At 37.7% G+C, this 20,252-nt stretch overlaps 1 protein-coding gene across 4 annotated transcripts in view; it reads right to left on the bottom strand.

Annotated features, from left to right (window-relative positions):
* prox1a (prospero homeobox 1a) overlaps window positions 1-19,867 on the bottom strand; it is a 122,681-nt gene extending 102,814 nt beyond the window's left edge. For all 4 annotated transcript variants that reach the window (XM_041214766.1, XM_041214773.1, XM_041214781.1 and 1 more), the window contains exons 1-3: window positions 19,660-19,867; window positions 12,868-14,647; window positions 2,081-2,188 (exon numbers count right to left, since the gene is read on the bottom strand). In XM_041214766.1, the coding sequence (XP_041070700.1) occupies window positions 2,081-2,188; window positions 12,868-14,580 (1,821 nt within the window). In that variant the 5' untranslated portion in view covers window positions 14,581-14,647; window positions 19,660-19,867. The remainder of the gene's footprint in view (window positions 1-2,080; window positions 2,189-12,867; window positions 14,648-19,659) is intronic.
* Between the last annotated feature and the right edge of the window lie 385 nt (window positions 19,868-20,252).

Raw genomic sequence — 20,252 nt, 5'->3', positions numbered from 1 at the left:
AATTCTTTTATTTACAAAAAAAAATTTCAGAGCAGCAATTCCACTACCTGAATTACATAGTACCACCTATATGGGCTAATAATCCATTCCATCTGTATTGGCACCTTATGTGAAAATGTTCTCAATTTGCAGACACTATCAGCAGACAAAGCCATTAAAAAAATAGGATAATAAAAGTGCTACCTGCTGGAAAATCCAGTTCCAAATTGGTTGAAAATTTGAGGAAAATTATGCCGCTTTCTTTAGAAATGGAAACATAAATGACCAAGGCAATACATATGAGATTTTAGGGAAACGACAGGGTATACTTGTAAAAAGTCAGCTTGGCTCAGTAGTAGCAGTACTGCCTCAGAGTCAGCAGATCTGGGTTCAAGCCCCTTTCTTGGACTTGATTACATAATCTAGACTGACACTTCAATGCAGTAAAAGGGAGTGCTGGATTGTTGGAAATGTCACTTCAAAAGTAATTGACTAGTTACAAAGTGCTTTGGGATGTCCCGAGGATGTGAAAGGCACTATATAAATGTAAGTACTTTCTTTCCAGTTAATCCCACAGATAATCCTGTCTTCTGGAGTACATGTGTGATGTTTATCTGCTGTATAAGCATTGTTTAACCTAACCTATCCATTTAATCTCATTGCTTAGGGAGTCCTTGTGGGTAAACTGTCAAAAAGGGACATCCTTTAAATCAATTAGCAGTTAATTGTTATGGGAAGGAAAATATATACACAGTATACTAATGAATCTCTTAAAATTGAACAAGAACTTAGTCAATTATTACAAATTTTCTTTTGAACAATGAAGATTCTAAACCTCATGATATTGAAGCTGCTCAATAATTATGTTGTCGGAAAACATTTAATTGCATTAATATTCAGCATGGAGACTAAGAATTATTTTCTCTGTAAACCTGAAGTGATATTAATCATTTGGTAACATTTTGGCAACTTTCAAAGTTTGGAACATCTACAAAAACATAATAGGAATTTCCTATCCTAAGTGAGAAACCCCAGAAATGAGATGAGATAAGGGAAGTGTTAGCGATCATTTGCTAATGATCATTATTAAGAATAAAGCATTAATAATTATAATTTTTGGCACATTGTATTTTGATCTCAAAAGGTCAGCAGATTGATTTGCAATTCCACAAGTCCAAAAATGTAATTATTTCAACCAGCAAAGTGATTGTATTACTATTGCACTCCTAAGAAAGTGCAGTACTGCCAGAATTAGGATATCACTCTTTTGTGATAGGTTTGTTTTCCTAGTAAGTTCTAGCTTAGCTTTTTTTCCCTAATTTTTATGCAAAATAGAGGGGTGTTACCAAATATCATTTTACATCCCACAATATACTAAGAGATAGGAAATTACTGGCAGCAGGAGAAAGTTGACGAGGCAGTCAGCAAGTGCCCAGGAATTACTGCAATAATTCAATATTGCTTCTCTGTTAACTTTGCAGCATTTTAAAATTAGAAAAGGGTTCAGTTTTACTGTAAGTGAAAAAGCAAACATATCACATGGACTAATGTCATCAATGCACTTTACTAGGAACATAACAATAATTTTGCTGATATTTCTTAAAGGGAAAAAGTACTGTATTAGACTATGGTTTGATTGGATTGACAAGTAACAAAATCAAATTCAAACTCTGATGAGCGGTATTATGCCTAAATGAGAAAAGCATTTGTTAAATACCAAAAGCAATAACACAAGTTGCTTTAGAATGTTTTTGTTAAAATGTTACTATTTTTATCTACTATGTGAAAAAATCTTAAGTTTCTACAACAATCTTAAAAACCTTTGTAGGAAAAAGACAAACAATTCAAATCAAGAAAGTAAAATTACAAATTAGGGTTAAATATACTAGCAGAGGGAGGGTGCAGCTGTGACTGGACAGCCTTCATGTCCTCATTTGAATAATGTGGCCTGAATCTGTCAGTTTATTCATCCTCCTTATGCTCAGTCTATGCTACATCAAAAACAAATTAAGTAGTAAATAGAAAACAATAACCACCATTGTTTTATTTGTTGCAATGGCTGTGGCAAAAAAGAGGCCACAATCCGTCTTCTCTTTCTTACCTTCACATCAGAGAAGAACATCTTCAGCATGTTAGAACTAGGGTACCGGGTGTAGAAGAACATCAGCTTGGCCTTTTTCAAGTGATTAGGTGACAGTCCTTCCTGTATGTGAGATGCTGTTTGTCAAGGAAAATATACAAAGCAATTATGGAAACAAGGCTGTTTGGAGAGGACAGAGCTTCAGAGCAACCCCTTAGTGACTAGGCAAATGAGTGAACAAACCAAAAAGAACATCAGCTGCCGATATTCAATGGTCGGAGAATGTGCACTTGTTTAATGTTGAGTTTATTTGCAAAAGGTGCTCCTTTTTAAAAAAAAACAAAATGCTTTTAAGAAATGCACTTCTTCAGCATTAAGTCGAACAGTAATATTGTACTACCCAGTGAATTGTAATGATGAACATAAGAATATTTACAATCAAGAGCCGTAAATTGTTATTACTCCACCAATAAAGCTATTCATCAGCTCCAACATAAAATGAAAACAACTATTGTGTTGTATCAGAATAATTCACAATCTGCATTAAAATTTAACAAGAAAGATTGAGATGCAAAAGAAATTCACAAAACAAAAAGGGTATTATTATAAAGTTAAAAATTAAACATCTTGACTCATAGCAGAGAACATTGTATGCCTAGAAATCTTACACAGAGAGGTCACTGGGTAGATCTGGAGATATCTGACCTGCACAAGGGTACTGAACCAAGATGTATCAAAGGTTCATTTTCTGACAGTCAAAAAGTCCCCAGGGGGCAGCTGATCAATAAATTCTTTCTTACAATGATAAAGAATCCTATTTATCTGCAAATATTATTACCCTTCAGCTCTGTAGACAGAAGCTTCCTAAAATAGTTCCCAGGAGAAAGTTTAATGTGAGGCTAAGCGTAACAATCTAGCAATTCTGATTTTCATTCAGCTTCCTTGGCACTCTTTTGTGTTTTGTGCGTTAGTATGTTGTTGACACATCTGTGCTGCAGATCGCCTACCATTTCCTCCACAAATTAATGGCTTTATAATTCATCAGGAATGAAGATGCATGTGGAGAAAATCAATCTGGGCCCCGGAAGGTCAATTAAGGGGTCCTTTCCAGAAGTTATTCCAAGGGGTGTTTTTTCGAAGAGTATGTTTAAGAGCAAAAATGCTGCTAACTTCCATAGCTATGCAAGTTATTATGAAAGGGTCTACAAATTTATTTCAAAGGTGAAACCATTGTAAAAGGAGATCTTATCTGACTGAACAAACTCTTTAGCAACTCGATCAAGCTGGTCCTTTGTGTTTCTGAAGCTTAATGATGGCAGAGTTGATAACTCATGATTGACATGCTTCTTGTACCAAGAGGGAAAGAGTTGAAAAACCTTCTGTGACCTCCATTAGACTGATAGGGAAGACTAAAAGAGCATTACATTCTCCACTGCCATCTGTCATAATGCATAAGTGAAATAACGATGGCAAATGAAAGGAAGTGCAGCAAGCTGTTCTGCAATGGCACATGAAATGCAGAGTATTAAAAAAATCAATGCCTGCTTGCATTGCAGGGAATAACGGAAAGACTAGAAACAAACAGACCCTCAAAAATGGTTAAAGATGTGTGAACCAAGTATCGCAAGGTTGACATTTCCATGAGGAAAACTGTTGATCTCATGGGATTTCATCTTGGGAATTTTGAACTATATCACAACTTAAATTTCTGCTTGGGATTGCACTCTCTTACAATCTATTTGTCAATTTCAGTTGAAATTCATAAACCTGCTTGTGATTTCTGCTGTGCTCAGTCCAGATGACTGAAGCAAAACCATGGGAACAAAACAGATTAGGGTCCAACTGAATTGACAATATTAGTTTGTAAATATAGAAATACTAAACTATTGAAGTAATTTCAAATTTTATGATAAGCATGGAGATTCAGTGGAAGGTTGATTTCAGCATATTATGCATGGAATGTGCAGGCCAAGTCCAATATGGAACACTGTTAATTTAATTCAAAAAATTTCAAAAATTACACAGTATAAGGTTCAGAGCACAATCAGATTTAGAACACGGTTAGCAGAATACAATAATTGTTTATATATGCTCCATTTTGAAAAAGCATAAGAATTCACTTAGTTGTAATTTGTCATTCTTTCTGCCTGTTTTACTTTTATTATTCCCTTTGGATTGGAAAGGTGTAACATTTCTAGTCAAAAGATTTCCATCTATACCAATGATATTCTTGGTTAACTCACCAAGCTACGCAAAAATCTGAATAAGGTCGCACTCTGATTTGTTAGTAAACTTGCCATACCCCACTACGCCAAGCAATTTCAGGACATAATGTCTGACTTTCTGGTTGTGAGTCCAATGTTCTATTGATGTTATCAGGTTACATAGATTATTTTATTCAAAATCAAATATCATGTATCCTAAAACAAAAGACAGTAACTGGTAAAACAGAAGCTCACAAATCTCTACTGGTGGAAAATAACTTCAACATCATTAACATTGAGATGATTATTTCAGATTTGCCAAAATGGTAAAATCCCATAAGATCATGAGTTACACAAAGCAATCTTACAGGCTTGCATCTGTTATGCCAGAGGCACTTTGGCATACAAGATTATATTGAATTTATCATGTTGAAAACCCTTGAAGATGCAAATGATGGAAATTTTAAAAACAATAACCAGGTAAAGAAAACTACTGTACTTTTATTCTAAAAATAAACCCAAGTCTCAGTAGATGCACCAAAAAAAACTTATAGTTTTCACATGATTCAATAACAATATTCTAAAAAGATCTTTAAATATGTTCAAATGGAATGTGCTACCATTAAAACACAAGTTAGAAATGATTAATCACCTCAAACTCACGGAGTATCTTTCAACAAATACTTTGGTTTCCATCAAGTAATGCACTTTGTCTATTGGTACAGGAGGGCACACTTTATATAATATTATGATTCAGGTGCTTTAAATGGAGCATTATTGCTATTAGAGGTTATCATGAAAAATAAAGTTACTGTCCAAGCATGAAATTATAAACAATTTATGAAAATTTAAGTTAATCCATTTGAAAATGTGATTGTAAGGAAAGGAGTATTTTTAAGTTCAGAATTGACTTTGCTTCTTTGTAAAGAATCATGCAATAACTATAATACTTTCCTGGCATACACTTTTTAAAATTTTGTACTTTGGATATAAGCAACACTGACAAAGCAGTATTTATTGCTCACCCCTATTTGCTATGACGGGATAGTTAATTTATATTTAAGCCATATCAAATGTTGAGATGAATAAATTTGGTTTATTTATAAATTGAAATTTCATGCAAATAATGTATATTATTTTGATATAGTGAATTCCCATGGTGACTAATCTGCCAGTGGCCAGAGTGATAACTTTAATATCTAAATATCATGATTTGATAGTATAAGGATATTTTTTAACTAACTTGGTACAAGTCATTATGAACTAGGCAAATTGTATGTCAGCAACTTCTATTATGGTATTTATGTAAATATAAGATGTCATCTGAGGCTTCATAATGCACTGGTTTGAAATAAAGCAATATCAAATAAATTTACTCTGCATGGAGTCAAGAGGCATTATCTATTTTTGATGGATACATTGTGCAAACCTTCAAAGTTTCTAGCAATTCAACATTATACCGTGGTAAAATTTGTTATGAAATTCAGTAAATCTATTTCAACCTGCTATATATGTGCAAATCTGATATTTGTTGATGAAAATCACAGACGTCAACAAATTAGGTGCTTCCAAATATTTTCATATGAAGGTCCCCATTAAATCAGTCATTAAAAAGGGCTAAGCACTTTTTTGTGCACTATGTCACCGAGTTCAGAAATATGAAAACAAGAACTGCCAAAGTGGCACCAAGAGGAGGGCCTTGTGGGATTCTCACTTAGATGAGAAATAATGCAGGAGATAGTTGAGTTCATTTCAACCTCTCCCCACATATTGGTGGGAATAATGCAGACAGGGGTTTAATATGATAGTGGGTGGGTAACAAGTTTTCAAGTTGTTGCGTAGATTTCCTGCTGCAACCCTCCACCACCACCCCCCACCACCTTAATTCAGCCATGAGAGAGTTGGGTCCTACTTTATTTGGAGAGTCACATTCTGATGATATTATGGTTGCTACAACTGCATTATAACTTCTGAATTAGGGACAACTGCATGGGGTCAACCCTTACAGCAGAACAATAGCAGGAGACATGGGGTGGTCGGAAGAGACGGAGATAAGTTTAGAAAAATCACTTACCTGTGGAATCCTTATGGGCGAAGAGGAGGAGTGCTCACACAGGCCCTACAATTTCTCCTCGGCCACAGTCCAGGATTTGTTTCTCCTTCCCAGCACCAGTGTCCCAGTCATTGCCCAATGCTATTTTCATGCTAGGGATTGTTACTTTGAGTCTCTGGATTTCATAGCTTTCCAACACGCTTTTTTGCTCCCCACAAACGTTGGTGTCACACCTAAAACTATTCCTGTGGGTTTTCCCATGTGCCACACAGCCAGAGTTTGGTATAATAAAACCATGAGAAAGTGATTCACTTTACCTCAATGGCAACATGTTGTGCTTAAAGTATATGACAAATGTCAAATGTCTGTGTATCTCAAAAACTAATAACTTAAGTTCATGGGGCCTCTAAATGCTATCATCCTTAGCAAAAGAAATAACAAAGGTAGCAGACAACCTGCATGTTCCTGTGTATGCTATGCTCAGAATTTTTTAAATGACTGACAGCTAATAACAGATAGCCTGACATTCACAGAAATGGCTAACATTTGCTTGTTTGTAATCACTGACCCATCCTGCTCTACTACACATTGTTCAAAAATTTTATGTTGACTGAGGATGCAAAGCCCCGAGGGAAGACAATAATTACACAAAAGAATTTGCATAAAAACATCAAAATAACTAAGAGTGAACACTGAAGTTCCATTCGAAATTACTTTTATAAGAACTTAATTCTTATTCTGTTCAATGCATTGCTTATTTAGCAAATATCATATTACAGTGTGACAAGTCAAACAGTGCTTTGGAAAGTTTGTCATTGTTCAATTTTTATATGTATGATTTGGAATGCATCAAAACCAGATAGAACAACTGCACTTATCTTAATTAGAGGTTCTGAGAGGATAATATACGAAAGAAAAGACTGCGCTGTTATTCAATTCTGATGGATGGTTCTAAATAAAAGTAATGAGTTTAAATAGTCTTATTAATAGATTATGCTTGAATAAGGTTAAGTACTGTGCAGGTATATTCAGTAACATTGAAAATATTCAACTAAGTTTCATATTTCTTACCCCTCACTTTAAGCCAGAGCTTCGCAAACTTTTTCCTTATATGACCCATTTTGAAGTGTCTTATGGCACACTGGTAGAGAGAGAGCGAGACAGAGACAGAGATTGGGGGGGGGGGGGGTCCGAGAGCTGTGGAGTGGGGTGGGGGGAAGCTTTCAGTTGTTGAGTGGGGTTTAGAAGGAGGCCTCAAGGATCATTTTAGTTCTTGGCCGGCGGTGGGGGGGTGGGTGGTTCATGAAGAGGCAGGCGTTGTCCAAAAAAAAGCCGAACACCTACCTATTCACAGGCTTTTTTTGCAGCATCAAATCCAGCCTCAGAGAGCAGTCAATTAAGCCACACCCACCAATAAAAAAAATGCAAGCATTTAAAAGGGGCCTCGCAGCTGTCAGGAATCACTTCAAGCTCCATGCCAGCAATTGCTGCCTTGAAGCTTGTGTTCCCCAAAATCCCATTTAACGACCCAACTGGAATGGGGGTCGCAACTCACAGTTTGGGAAAGCCTGCTTTAGATAGATTAGCATATCCATTTGCTATCCTAGGAAAACTACTCTCTCCTATAAGATATACATAGGCTAATTTATGTAACCCTGCTGTGAGCGGGTAACACTTTTATATCTACTTGCCATAGGTAAGGAAAATGCAATAAATTATTTTCCAGAACAAGATTAAATAAAAAGCAGTACCATTGCTGAACAGATTTCTTACAAACTTCTCTGCAAATTCTTTCAATGGAAGTGTGTCCCCTTGCCCCATTCCAGTATCTTTTTGCAAAACTGTATCGAGTGTAATTTTCTGCTATACTTAAATTATCTTTTAACTATATTGCTACACCTCACTTCTCTAGTCATTTAGAAAAAGTGTATTATAAGAAAAACTAAACAATAGCATGTACTCTGCGTGCCAATTTTTCATTGATGTGGTCAATTAACAGTTGCACCAAATAATTTAAGGGGTGATTCTGTGACTGCTCATTCCCAATGGGCACTGGGCTTGCTGGAAGTGCAGTTGCAGAATCAGGGATACACAGTTTTAGGCCTGTCTTCAACCTGCATTCCCTGGGAGCACTGCTTCCTTGCTGGGAGGATGCAACCACCCCACAGTGCAGACATTTGAAACTTAAAAGTCTTTCATTTTGAAAGGGCAGAAAGTAGAAAAAACCTTGAAATAAAGCAGTCCATCCTTGCAATAATAAATCCTGCTAACTCCTATTATGAGCACTTGTAAACATTGCCCCACTCCATAATTTAATATTTACTTTGCATAAACATTTTCAAAATACATTATTTTAATAATTAAATCTGGAGTGGAGAAAATGTGTTGAATTATTACTTCCGGTATAGAGGAGCGGTCCATCCTATGCATAATTGGTGCTTGTTTTTAGAGGAAGTCTAGCTATACCGTAATTTATATACTATGTAAAATATTGCAGCAGAAAGCAACACAAGATGATTCTACACTTTAACCCTAACCATGCCTTAACACTGCATTAAGGTTAACACTAACTGGCTACATCAGATTATGTTTGCCATAGCCACCAGGGCGATGGGCCAAGCGCTGGAAAATGGGATTAGTGTAGTCAGACCTTTGTTGACCAGCGCAGACAGCATGGGCCAAATGGCCTCCTTCTGAGCTGTAAACGTCTATGAGTCTATGTGAATCAGTAAGATCACCTTACAAAGACTAAACCTAGCAATGCCAAGTGAGAGCTTCCAATGACTCTGTTGGTAAGTGTACTTGAGTCTGGTGCTGAGCCATACAGTTGGAGGGGTTTGGGGCAGAGGGGGTGGGAAGGCGTCATATTTAATCTAGAGCGTCTCCTAAATTAACTGATCATCATCATAATGGAAGTTGGAATTTCAGATAAGGCATTACAGAGGCCCCATGTGCCTGTCCAGGTGGATGTAAAAGATCCCATGGCACTATTTTGAACAACAGCAAGGGAGTTATCCCTCCATCAACATTGTTTATCTGGTTATTACCACATTACTGTTTGTGGGAGTTTTCTGTGCACAAATTGGCAGCACAATGACTACATTTCAAAAGTACTTCATTGGCTGTAAAGCACTTTGAGACATCTGGTGGTCATGAAAAGCACTATATAAATACACGTCTTTATTTTTGTGCCATAGGCTAAGAAAGGGTAAAAATAAAAATCACTTATGTGTCCCACTCCTGATCACCACACAATGACTCCTGCTAGAAAGTACATGTATGACTATTCAGTGAAGACAAGCTTGGGCTCTGCAATGATTCCTTCACTTTATTGTCAAGCAACCTGCCAAAGCTCACCACCTAAGCTTCCACAAGAAGGTAATTTATCAAATGGCTGTCGGTGCCCACAGCACTGTACCTCAGTATTATTCGTTACATTTAGAAAAGGAAGGTGAAAACAGGAAAAATTGGGAAAAAGGTACAAGGTCTTGAAAGTAAAAGTATGAACAGTTGTTGAAGTGTTACTTGCATGCATTAGTTCTAATTTGTTTAGCATATTTTTAAAAATACTTAAAAAGGTCAGGCATAAAATAATTTAGTTTATAAAGTTAAAGACTACAAAAAAATAGATGGGTTCATTCTTTAGTCATTTTGGAAGTTTGTATTTATATTTAACTGCATATTTCACCAATATAAAGCTAGATGCAGCTCCAATCATATTAAGCCAACTGCAACTCTAAAGAAAATTCTATCATAGCATCCTTTCTTGGCTGTTATTAAAAGCCCTTTCATTAATACACTGTTAAAAATCAAGTACGTCACTCAAACAATGTTAGGTAACATATACATTATGCAACTGATCTACCAGTGACCACAAAAATCATCCTAAATTCAAAGTACAGCTAATAGATGCCACTGCTTCTCAAAATATTCTAAACCAGAACTGACCAATTGGCTAATTTCCCTTTTAAGCTTACGTTGAAAGCAACTGTTCTCCCAAGAAAGCGCTAGCTGTTTCTAGGATACTTACACACGCACAATGACTCATGTTGGAATAGATTTGGTAAACATACAGCTGCACAGAACGCAAGCACAGCCCATTCAAGGCCAGAAGAAATGAGCACAAATAAATATTAAGGAGGTAAGAAAACGTACAGCTCTGTCCCAGCAGCTCATGTGGCTCACCTCATTCTTTCAGCTTCAGCTTTGTTAAGACAGATGACATTCAATTCTACATGTCATGCAAAATAGACAATAACTGCTGAAACTTGAGCCAGCTGCCAGGTGTAAAAAAAGAAAAGATGATAAATCCATAAATTAATGAAAGACATCTGCTCAGGAAAATAAAAGATCAGAGAAATACTGTGCTGCAGCTGAACCTAAAGCAGTATTCAAACACCACATGAGTTTGTGTGTAGTCTGCATACAGAGTTTTTACAAGGCAAATATGTAGTATTACCTGAGAGGCAGATGAGTCGTTATGTCAGTGGAGTACAATATAGAACTGTACAGTTAAATCAAAGACTGCAGCATTGCAACTAGAATACCAATTACAATTTTCAAATCAGTATAGGAAATTAAAGACGTTTTAAATCGTACTTTACCAGGTATAATAAAGCATTTTTTTAAAAAATCAAAAGCTGCATATGTTTTACAAATGTTACTATAGGTATGTTTATTATGATTCTTGCTGCCAGGGAATTAGTATTCCAAATTTGTGATCAAAAAAGATAATTGCTACATTGGAGGTATAATTTCTAAATCTGGGTTTTTTCTAGTTTGTGTCAGTTAAAGTTATATGCAACTTAACCTTAGTTACTAGATTGCTCTCAATTAAATACATTGGCATTGCAGCAATTATTAACAACATTAGAACCCCATTACAAATCTGTTCTTTTCTGCCAATCCTCTTTTATTAGTTACCATAACTCAAATTTTCAATCTCTAAACGGCATCTTATTCTAAGATAGATCCACGGAGATTGACACTTCAGCTATCTTAACCCGCATAATGCTGTTGCTCTGTTCCAATTTGCTACATGCAAATTTTGTATTCTACAAGGCAATTTTCTTAAGATGCAAAGCGTGTTTGTGAGATGCAAAAACATGCCTGGAATCTTGAGAACAGTTCAGCTGTTTCCTTTATCATTGGATAAAACTTGCTCCCAATTAATATAGTTTTAACCACAATCCTGTAGGGTATATTCACAATAAAATCTAAATTTACTCTATGGCTCACAGTCTAACATAGTTGCATTGAAAGTACATTTCTGTTCCAGGTTCACATTCTTTCCTTCTGTTTCATTAAAGGACTGAGTCCATTTTTTACCAAAGAAGAGGTTGCCATTAATAAAACCAGAAAATGCTGTAAATACTCAGCAGGTCAGGAAGCATCTTTTGAGAGAAAAACAGAACTTGTATATCAGGTCAATTAACGAAAGGTCACTGACCTGAAATAATAACTCTGTTATTCTCTCCACAGATGCTGCCTGACCTGCTGAGTGTTTCTAGCATTTTCTGTTTTATTTCAGATTTCCAGCATAGATGCTGCCTGACCTGCTGAGCGTTTCTAGCAGTTTCTGTTTCATTTCAGGTTTCCAGCATCCACAATATTTAGCTTTTGAAAGCTGTTCAAAACATTTGCTTGCTACATAAGAGAATAATACGATAATTATTATAGGAAGGTAAAATGGTTGCACATCCTCCGAATTATCTAAATAGGCTGATCACCTACAACAACTTATGGGATTGGGTAATTAAAAAAAGTCATTAATAAACAAAAAGTGACATCCAAAATCCATAATATGTAGTTCAAAATAAGATAATATAACAATCATAAAATATACATTTTACTACCTGTGAAATATGGAACTAGCTATTCAATCACAAAATATCACAGTGTGCCGCAAAGTAAAACAAATGGTGTGGTATGTTACTGACTCCTGTCAATAAATCTTTGTAAGAACAAAAATAGAAGCTCTATTACTTTGACTAAGTGATATGATAAAGGAAAAATGAAAAGCTATACAGAGAACTGGCACTTTGACAGAGGGCGATTTGCAGCAGATAATCCAGCACCATTTTTATCATTACAAAAATTCTGTTGAAAAGAAATAGTATACTCATTTACCTAAAATATAGAAAAAAAACAAGTAAATCTTGTGAAAGAAGTTCAGTTTAGCTGAGCCCACTCTGATTGTGCTCACAAGCTTTTAAAATCATTTGCTTTGTATATACAAGAACAAAAGATTTCTGTGTACAGCTGAACAGAGGTTAATCATGCATAGCAGGCAGCTGCACTGAACTTGCAGAACATTAGAGGGTGGGGGTGATGCACTTGTTGCATCTTCAACATGTTTGGGTTATGCAAAAGCAGGTAATGATGGTGCGTAAAATGAATGCCCTAGAAAATGTGGATTCCCTTCTGAAAGTTCAACTTATTGTTCTAATAGGATACCGAGGACACTAATTAGGTGAACAATTGTACTTTGACTGTATACACCTTTATTAAACACCTATATTAAACACTAAGACATTATCAGAAAAGGATATTGTATTTCCAGAATATGGTGAAATGTCTGCCATATCCTGCAAGTCACCACACTCAGATTTAATGAGAGACAAAGAGAGACCTTCAGCTGTGCTGGATGGATGCATTGGTGAGCACGGACGATGGTTCATGTGGTGTGATGACACTTTGGTCCGCAGACAGGCAGTTTCCCTGGTCAAGTCCAAGGACTCAGGAGATGACCTGTCTTTCCCAGAAACTGTGCTGGAGGCATTACCTATAGAGCTCTGAAAGGAATATGCCATAAGAGGGAGAGGCAGTGGGTGGCGGAAAGCAGGGGATGAAAATCCTGCTGCAGCTGAGAGTGGGGACTGATGAAGAGAGCTGTGATGGCCACCCATAGAAGGAGTGGAAGCAGATTGCTCCGATGAGTTTTTGCGTACTACTAGAGGCAGTGCTTCTGTCTGGTCTGAAGGGTTAGATACATGCATGTTGGCAAAAGTGTTCAATGGGTTGGAAATGATGACATCACCAAAGCACTGAAGCCGCTGATTAGTAGTATGGAAGTTGTGGTTCTCTCCATTCACAGCAAATCTTGCCTGTGGAATCTGGATAGGTGGGAAGACCTGAGGAAGCTGGTGGGAGGATTTAGAGAACATTTTGACTACAGAGTCCACTACTTGTGACATGGTGGAATTAAGTTCCTGTTTAAGAGTCTCAGCTAGCTGTTTCCCTTCAGCATGCAAATTTGTTGGGCCTTGGCTTTTTCTTGAGTGGCCATCTCTCTTTAATTTTTCATTTTCTGCTGCCATTTCCTGTTCCCTAATAAGAGCACGAGCACGATCAAGGAAGTGTCCTGGATCTAGATCCGACATCTCATTGTCAGACCTGTCATGTGCCCTAGTATCAGCAGTTTCTGATTGCATGCTGTCTTCAGACATGTTGCCATCTTCATCATTCTCAGAATCTGTACTGTCATATATTTGGTAGAATTTTTCCTGGAGCTGCCGCAGTTGCTTCTGCATGTCTTCCAGCTGTTGCTTCAATTGACGTCGTTCTTCTCTCTTTTGCTCTTTCCGGGCTGTAACCAATTGTTGAAAACTCTGTTGCTGTTGTTGGGGAAGCTTCTGCTTACGTTTGTTTTCCCTATAGCTTTCTCTAGGACTCACAGGCTGCTGCACCCCATCTCGATCATTCTCTCCACCCCGCAATGCCACATTTGGTGAATGACTCATGCCTCGAATTATGTTCTCAACTCGGGCACGTTTAGCCCGCAGATGTTCATCACAAAGCCGGTCTACATCAAACTGGCTCATGCTAGGTCTGCTAAATGGCGACACGCATTCTTGGGCACTTTCCCTTGAAGAATTGCTACAGGCATCCTCCTGATTTGCTTCTGAGCCTGTGCTGGAGAGACCACTGGCTTGCAAATTGAGCTCTGAGCTTCCATTCTTGGTAGCATTATTTTTTAACAGCTGGGAAATTATGGTAGCTCCAGGAAAAGGCATCATGGCATCTTCATATGAGTTTGCCCTCTTCAACAGCTTGCGGAGCACATTTGATTTGTCCCCATCTGTATGTTGAACCACTGAGCACTCAATGTCCTGATCTGAACCGTGGGGATTCATGGCACTGAATAGCTTCACTTTCGCTTTAGTAAACACCGTAGATGTCCCTACAGTTCTCTTCACTCCAATGTCGACCCTGCGTCTTTTCGTATGTCTAGTTAAGAGGGCTATGCTGTCATGGTCAGGCATCACTGGACTGTTATTGTGCCATCTTCAAAAGCTTGTCAGCTGGGCACAGCTCGAGAATCCCGGGACCCTAGCCAATAGAACAAAAGGACTGATGAATCATTTTCTTTAATTTCTCCAAATTTCCTGACCTCAATTCTGCATAAAGTAGAAATGTGCTGATAGCGGGATATATGGCACATTACATTTATTACAATTCACTATGAATTCCATTTGAAATGAAACATTTTTAAATATTTCTGCTCTAATACTTTAAGATGGATTAAGATTTTAAAAAGCAAAAAATTGCTTAAGTACCAGTAATATGATTCACCTGTACAAATGCTTAAAATGATACTGCTTATCTCAGAAGAAAATAATCAGCAGGTTTTAGTTAAATCAGACTTCAAAATCTGAAAAAGATTCAAGTCAAATAAATAGGTCTGATTACAAAAACACTGGTGTATTATATCATATCTCGGTGCTGTTATATATGGCATTATCACAGCCTTTTCCATCTTTCATTGAAAAATAAATTTTATGCTTTTCAATAAACTGTAAGTTTCTTTTGTTCAGATTTAATATTTTGAAATGTCTTTTCTATGGACTCTTAACTAATGAAGTTGCTAAATTACATCTATTTCTTTCACACTTCATTCCAAGAATGCCAAGATGATATGGCATTACTGACTGTACAAAATGAAAGACAGCAGAACAAACCTATATATAGGTTTAGGCCATCCATTTGTTCTTTTTTAAACCTATATATAGGTAACTGCTGGTGAAAGGTTATCAATGCTGGGGTAGTAAGATATAGCTTCCTGTTTCATGCCCTACAAAAAACAGAAGTGACAATGGTGTGACTAAACATTTAAATCAATTTGCAAATCTTACGGTAATAGTTATCTTATCAAAGGGCACAGCTTAGTAAAAGATATATACAAAAAAAAGGAGATTTATGTACTGATCAAAGACATTCATTTGTTTTATACTTTAGTGAAAAATACTTTTTGGGTGCCATTATGTGAGAATTCCTATATATCCTCAAACCTCTTCAGAAAATGATATAAAATGTTCAGCGGCAGAGCAAGAAAATGTCAAAAAGCGTGGGAAAGGAAGGGAATGAATGTCTTTTATGTCAGATCCCCTGATTTCCCAAGAACAGCAACACAGCTAATATGTTTGCAGTATTTCTCACAATAAAGACAATCTAGATACAATCCATGTCTGGTTAACAAGCACAGAAATAACCCCATGGAAGTTTCAAGTGCTGGTTCTATTGAATATATGGTTTAGGTTTATAACCTATATAAACAGCAAATCAAAATATATTTATCATGCTAGATTTATCCTATGTGAAACTTTTACATCAGCTGAACAGATGACATCTCCACAATAGCATAACTGCTTGCCAAAGACAGCATGCAGACATTTTGGAATTGCTCCCATCCCTTTCAGTTCACCTGTAAAAACATCTACATGTTCCCCAAGATCGCATCAGTGATAATCATTGGAGAATCACAGTCTACCTAAGCAACTGTTTGCTTTCAATACAAAATACATTTGTAATAGGCCTATCTCAAGATTTTTAAAAATCAGCCCACTTACCTTTCAAAAAATTTGCTATTTAAGCTTGTAATTTCCATCTCCTGAGTGCATTGTACATAATTATATAAAACCAGAACAAAACAGCCATCAGAACTTACCAATGCTGGTTAATTTGCATCTGGTGAAAGTTGCTGAACGCTGAAAGTGTTAAACATTTAACCAGCTAAGCAACTCTCCAGTGTTACAATATCAAAAATAGTAATGTTTCACATTGCTTAAATGGACTGTTTTCCAAATTTTAAAGACCTCAACAGTAAATTTTCTTCAAAACAGTTTTCTGATTCCATCAGTTTTTTTAAACATATGAAAACTCCTTTAGTAGTTAAAGATGCAGAATAAATTTTAGATCTGAAATATTTCAGTTAGGCCAATATAGAAGATATTTACCTCATTCTCCAAGAGTATTAAACAATATAGTAACCCCTTTTTTAAAGTCATTGCTTTATGTGGAGAGCAGGGATGGAGGGTGGTCTGGCAGGAGAGGCACAGAGCTGATCTGCTGTATGCATTTAAACATGAATGGCTTTTAATTATTCTCTTGGTAAACAAAATTTGATGCACAGTCTTTAGCACCTGGTAGAAGATATAACTTCAACAATTCTACTCCTTGGGAATAAAGTGATTACATGAAACAAGCTCAGAATTCCAGTACATTCTTCTTGTTCACTTATAGGTTAAAAGATATAACATATAATAAATCAGTTATGTGTTTAAGCTTCAGTTCTAAAAAAATACAGTTGTTCAGCTTTCTCCTGGAGAGGAAGAATGAAGAAACTAATTGTAGGCTGTTGTAGGCTTTAAATTGATTAACAAGACTGTTTGTGGGTGCAAAAATAATTGAAGAATGACAGCTTTCTTAAAAGAACTGTAACTTTATGACTCTACAAGATTTCGATTTAATCATGGAAATATACAGGCACTTTCTAAAAGTGTAGCTTCGGGTTAAAAATATGAAACCATTCCCAATTTGATAATTTTCTGAGACCTGTCTGTGAGTTTATGATATGAAACACACATTGTTAATATCTGGACAATTAGGTACCCAATTATTCTTAAGACCTTTCCACTAGAACATCACAAATCAAAACAGGCTTACTGAAGCTAAATCTGTGATGGGAGGGATGTGTTGGCCTTATGGTTTTCCTCTGGAAAGCTGAACTAAGTACACAATATTCTGCACACCTGCCTTATAACGTCAACAGCAAGGTATCTAATCAAGGATACACAATTCTGCGCAAAAGATGTTGTGTTTGATTAAAAAATAATTTAAATAGATCACAGATGTTTTACAGCATTATCTTTTAAAAACATTACGGCTACAATAAATGTAGGTTCCTCATCTATGCCAATAACAACCCAATTCTGCTTTTGCTGATGCATACATGGGCTATAAATATGGGAAGGATTAAGTAAATGCCATTCACTTTGAAGCATTTTCAAAAGTCTAGTTGATACAACGGAACATTTAAACAAATTAAAGCAACACTTTATGGAGACTGATTGATGTGAAGATGCTGTTACCTAGAACTCCATTGTTACAACACAGCTGCTACTTTGAACCATTTCAGGAGAACCAATGTATTTTCAAAATATTTCCAGTCAACAATTTTCCTTAAGTTCTTTGTGGGATTTTTTGTGAGCAGTTGAAAAGCAATAAAACCTGTTTCTGCAGACTTGTGGTCACCTTACCCTGTGTACATAGTACAATTGTCACATTATCTCAATACGTTTAAACGGGTGCTTCGTCAAATGATCGGTTGAAAATGAGCGTTATGTAGGTTGCATATTGTTCCATCATACAGTTTTTTAAAATGCAGACAGATATTTAGCCAACAAAAGGTAATAGCGTCTTTAAAGTTTACTCGCCGGGATCTTAATTTGATCTGCGAGTTTGCTTCAGACTTGATCGCAGACTGAACTCTTTTTTTAAAGACACACAGAGTTGCTGCTCCCACCTAACATGAAACTGCACCTGCCGTTTTGACACAGCGCACCTGTCTGACAGTGCCCATGCGCAGTTTCTGCCCAAAGCCAACACCATTCAACACCTTTCACCAGCAGGAACGTTCGCCTTTTCAAAACAATCTGTGTTTAAGTGCTTACCAGCTCACTTTCAGCCGGAGCCGGGGTTGGGGGCGGGGAGTAAGGGGATGCTTAAGCAAAACATTACCAAAGCGACCCTTTCGCTGGTGTGTCTGAGTTACGGGGCATCCAGCAGCTGGCTGGATAAACATCAATATTGGGAACAATGTACAAGACTAGCAGGGATGCCAGCCTCTTTGAATTGTCTGTAAACAATTAAAGGCAATTCTAAAGAGGTCACAGGCGAGCAGAAAAGAATCCAGATCTTTTCCAACGTCAAACTAAAGGCGGCAATACGCAAATATGAGGAGGTGACAAGTAGCAGTTCCTTTTGGCTTAGTTACAGAATTAGCAAGAACTGTTTTGGGGGGGGGGGGGGGGGGGTGGGTGGTGGGTTTCATTTAATCAGGCCACATGTCCAATATTGGTGATGCTGCAGAATCCACCTTCTGAAAGTTGATTATACTTTCTTGGTAGGGCCACTTCTTCCCCCCGACTCGTCTCGAAGTAATCTACAACACCCTTGCATGAAATCAAAATGCGTCTTTCCCACAAATACTATTGCTCCCAACTGTTCGAACGCAGCAGTTGCAATGTTGCTTTCTGTTAATCACTCCTTGTCAACGCAAACCCGTCTATTCGATCTGACAGCACACCTCCACGCTTAACACACTGAGCAGTGCCGGAGTTTCCGACGTTATTGCTATGATCGCACACCGAACAAGACGAACACATTGAGATTCGGTGAATATTAAGAGCAGAATTGGAAATGGGTACAAAGGGGGGGGGGGGGGATGTGACAAAGGACACCTTGTGACGACAATTCTTTGTCCATATCTGACCATGAATGCAGCCAAAGTGAGGGGGGGGGGGGGGGGCGCAAAGACTGGAACCAGTGTGACCCTCTGTGCACTTTAAAACGCGTTAATTTAATCACTGCCCCATCAAAGTTTTAATAAAACCCAAGCGTGAACACTATGAACAGCGAATCCAACGACACAATAGCTCATTTGCAAAATAAATGATATCCCTAAAGAAAGCAAACCGAAACTAACACAACTGCACCAGGTCTGGGGGGGGTGGAAGGAAGTATCCATGCAAATCAAAAGCAAATCCGTTGCACGACGAGACACGAAATACCTAGGATACAACACTTGACAGAAGACAAAGAGGCAGCAGATGATGGGACAAAAGAGTACAATGCAATATTTGGAAAGCAAGCAGCGCATTGTGTACAAAACAAAAAAGGGGTTAGAAATACTTTTTTTCCTGTCCCTCCTCTCTTTCCAAAAATCCATATGGTTTTAAAACAAAAAATAAATCCCCTCTGAAGGTACAGGAACTAGCTGCCAGCAAGCGTTTAAAGTTTATGAAGGACGCAGAGAAAGGTAAGTAAGGGACAAGGTTACTTACTGTGTTTGTAGTATTAGTAGCCAGCGAGGAGGAAAGCTTGCTGCTTGCAGTAGGGAGAGAGAGAGAGAGAGAGAAGGGCTGGTGAGGATATTGGAGACCTCCAGGAGGCAGGGCTTCGCGCCGCTCTCTTCTCTCTGATTGTTAATTCTGCGCGAGCCGCTGAAGATACACTTCAAGACGCGAGGAAGGAAACAGGAAGAACGCGCGTCATAGTCTTTGTGACGTCACTCCACCGAACCAATCGCCGTCGCCATCGCTGCTATCCAATGAGAAGAGACTTGGCGGTCGGCTTCAAAAATATTCCCTTGCAGCCAATCGGCGAGGGGGCCTGGGGAAGAGGGTGTCACGTGCGCGTGGGGGGCGGGTAGGGGTTGGATTGGGCTCCCCCCCTCCCACCCGGCTGCGCGACTCCCGCCTTTCGTTCAGCATTTGCCAACTTTGGTTCGAGACGTTGAGCCGCGCATCACAATAAAACTGATCTCATTGAATTAAAAAAGGGTTTTCGATTGTCATATTTCTTGTCCGTGTTTGACTCGCACTATTGCCAACTTCAGATGAAAAGAACATGGAGGTTTATCTAATTCCCCCACCCC

This window comes from Carcharodon carcharias, chromosome 2 (genome assembly GCF_017639515.1).
Source record: "Carcharodon carcharias isolate sCarCar2 chromosome 2, sCarCar2.pri, whole genome shotgun sequence".
Classification (NCBI taxonomy): Eukaryota; Metazoa; Chordata; class Chondrichthyes; order Lamniformes; family Lamnidae; genus Carcharodon; species Carcharodon carcharias.
The sequence above is the reverse complement of the archived record's forward strand: the minus strand, read 5'-3'. Positions and strand labels throughout refer to the sequence as shown.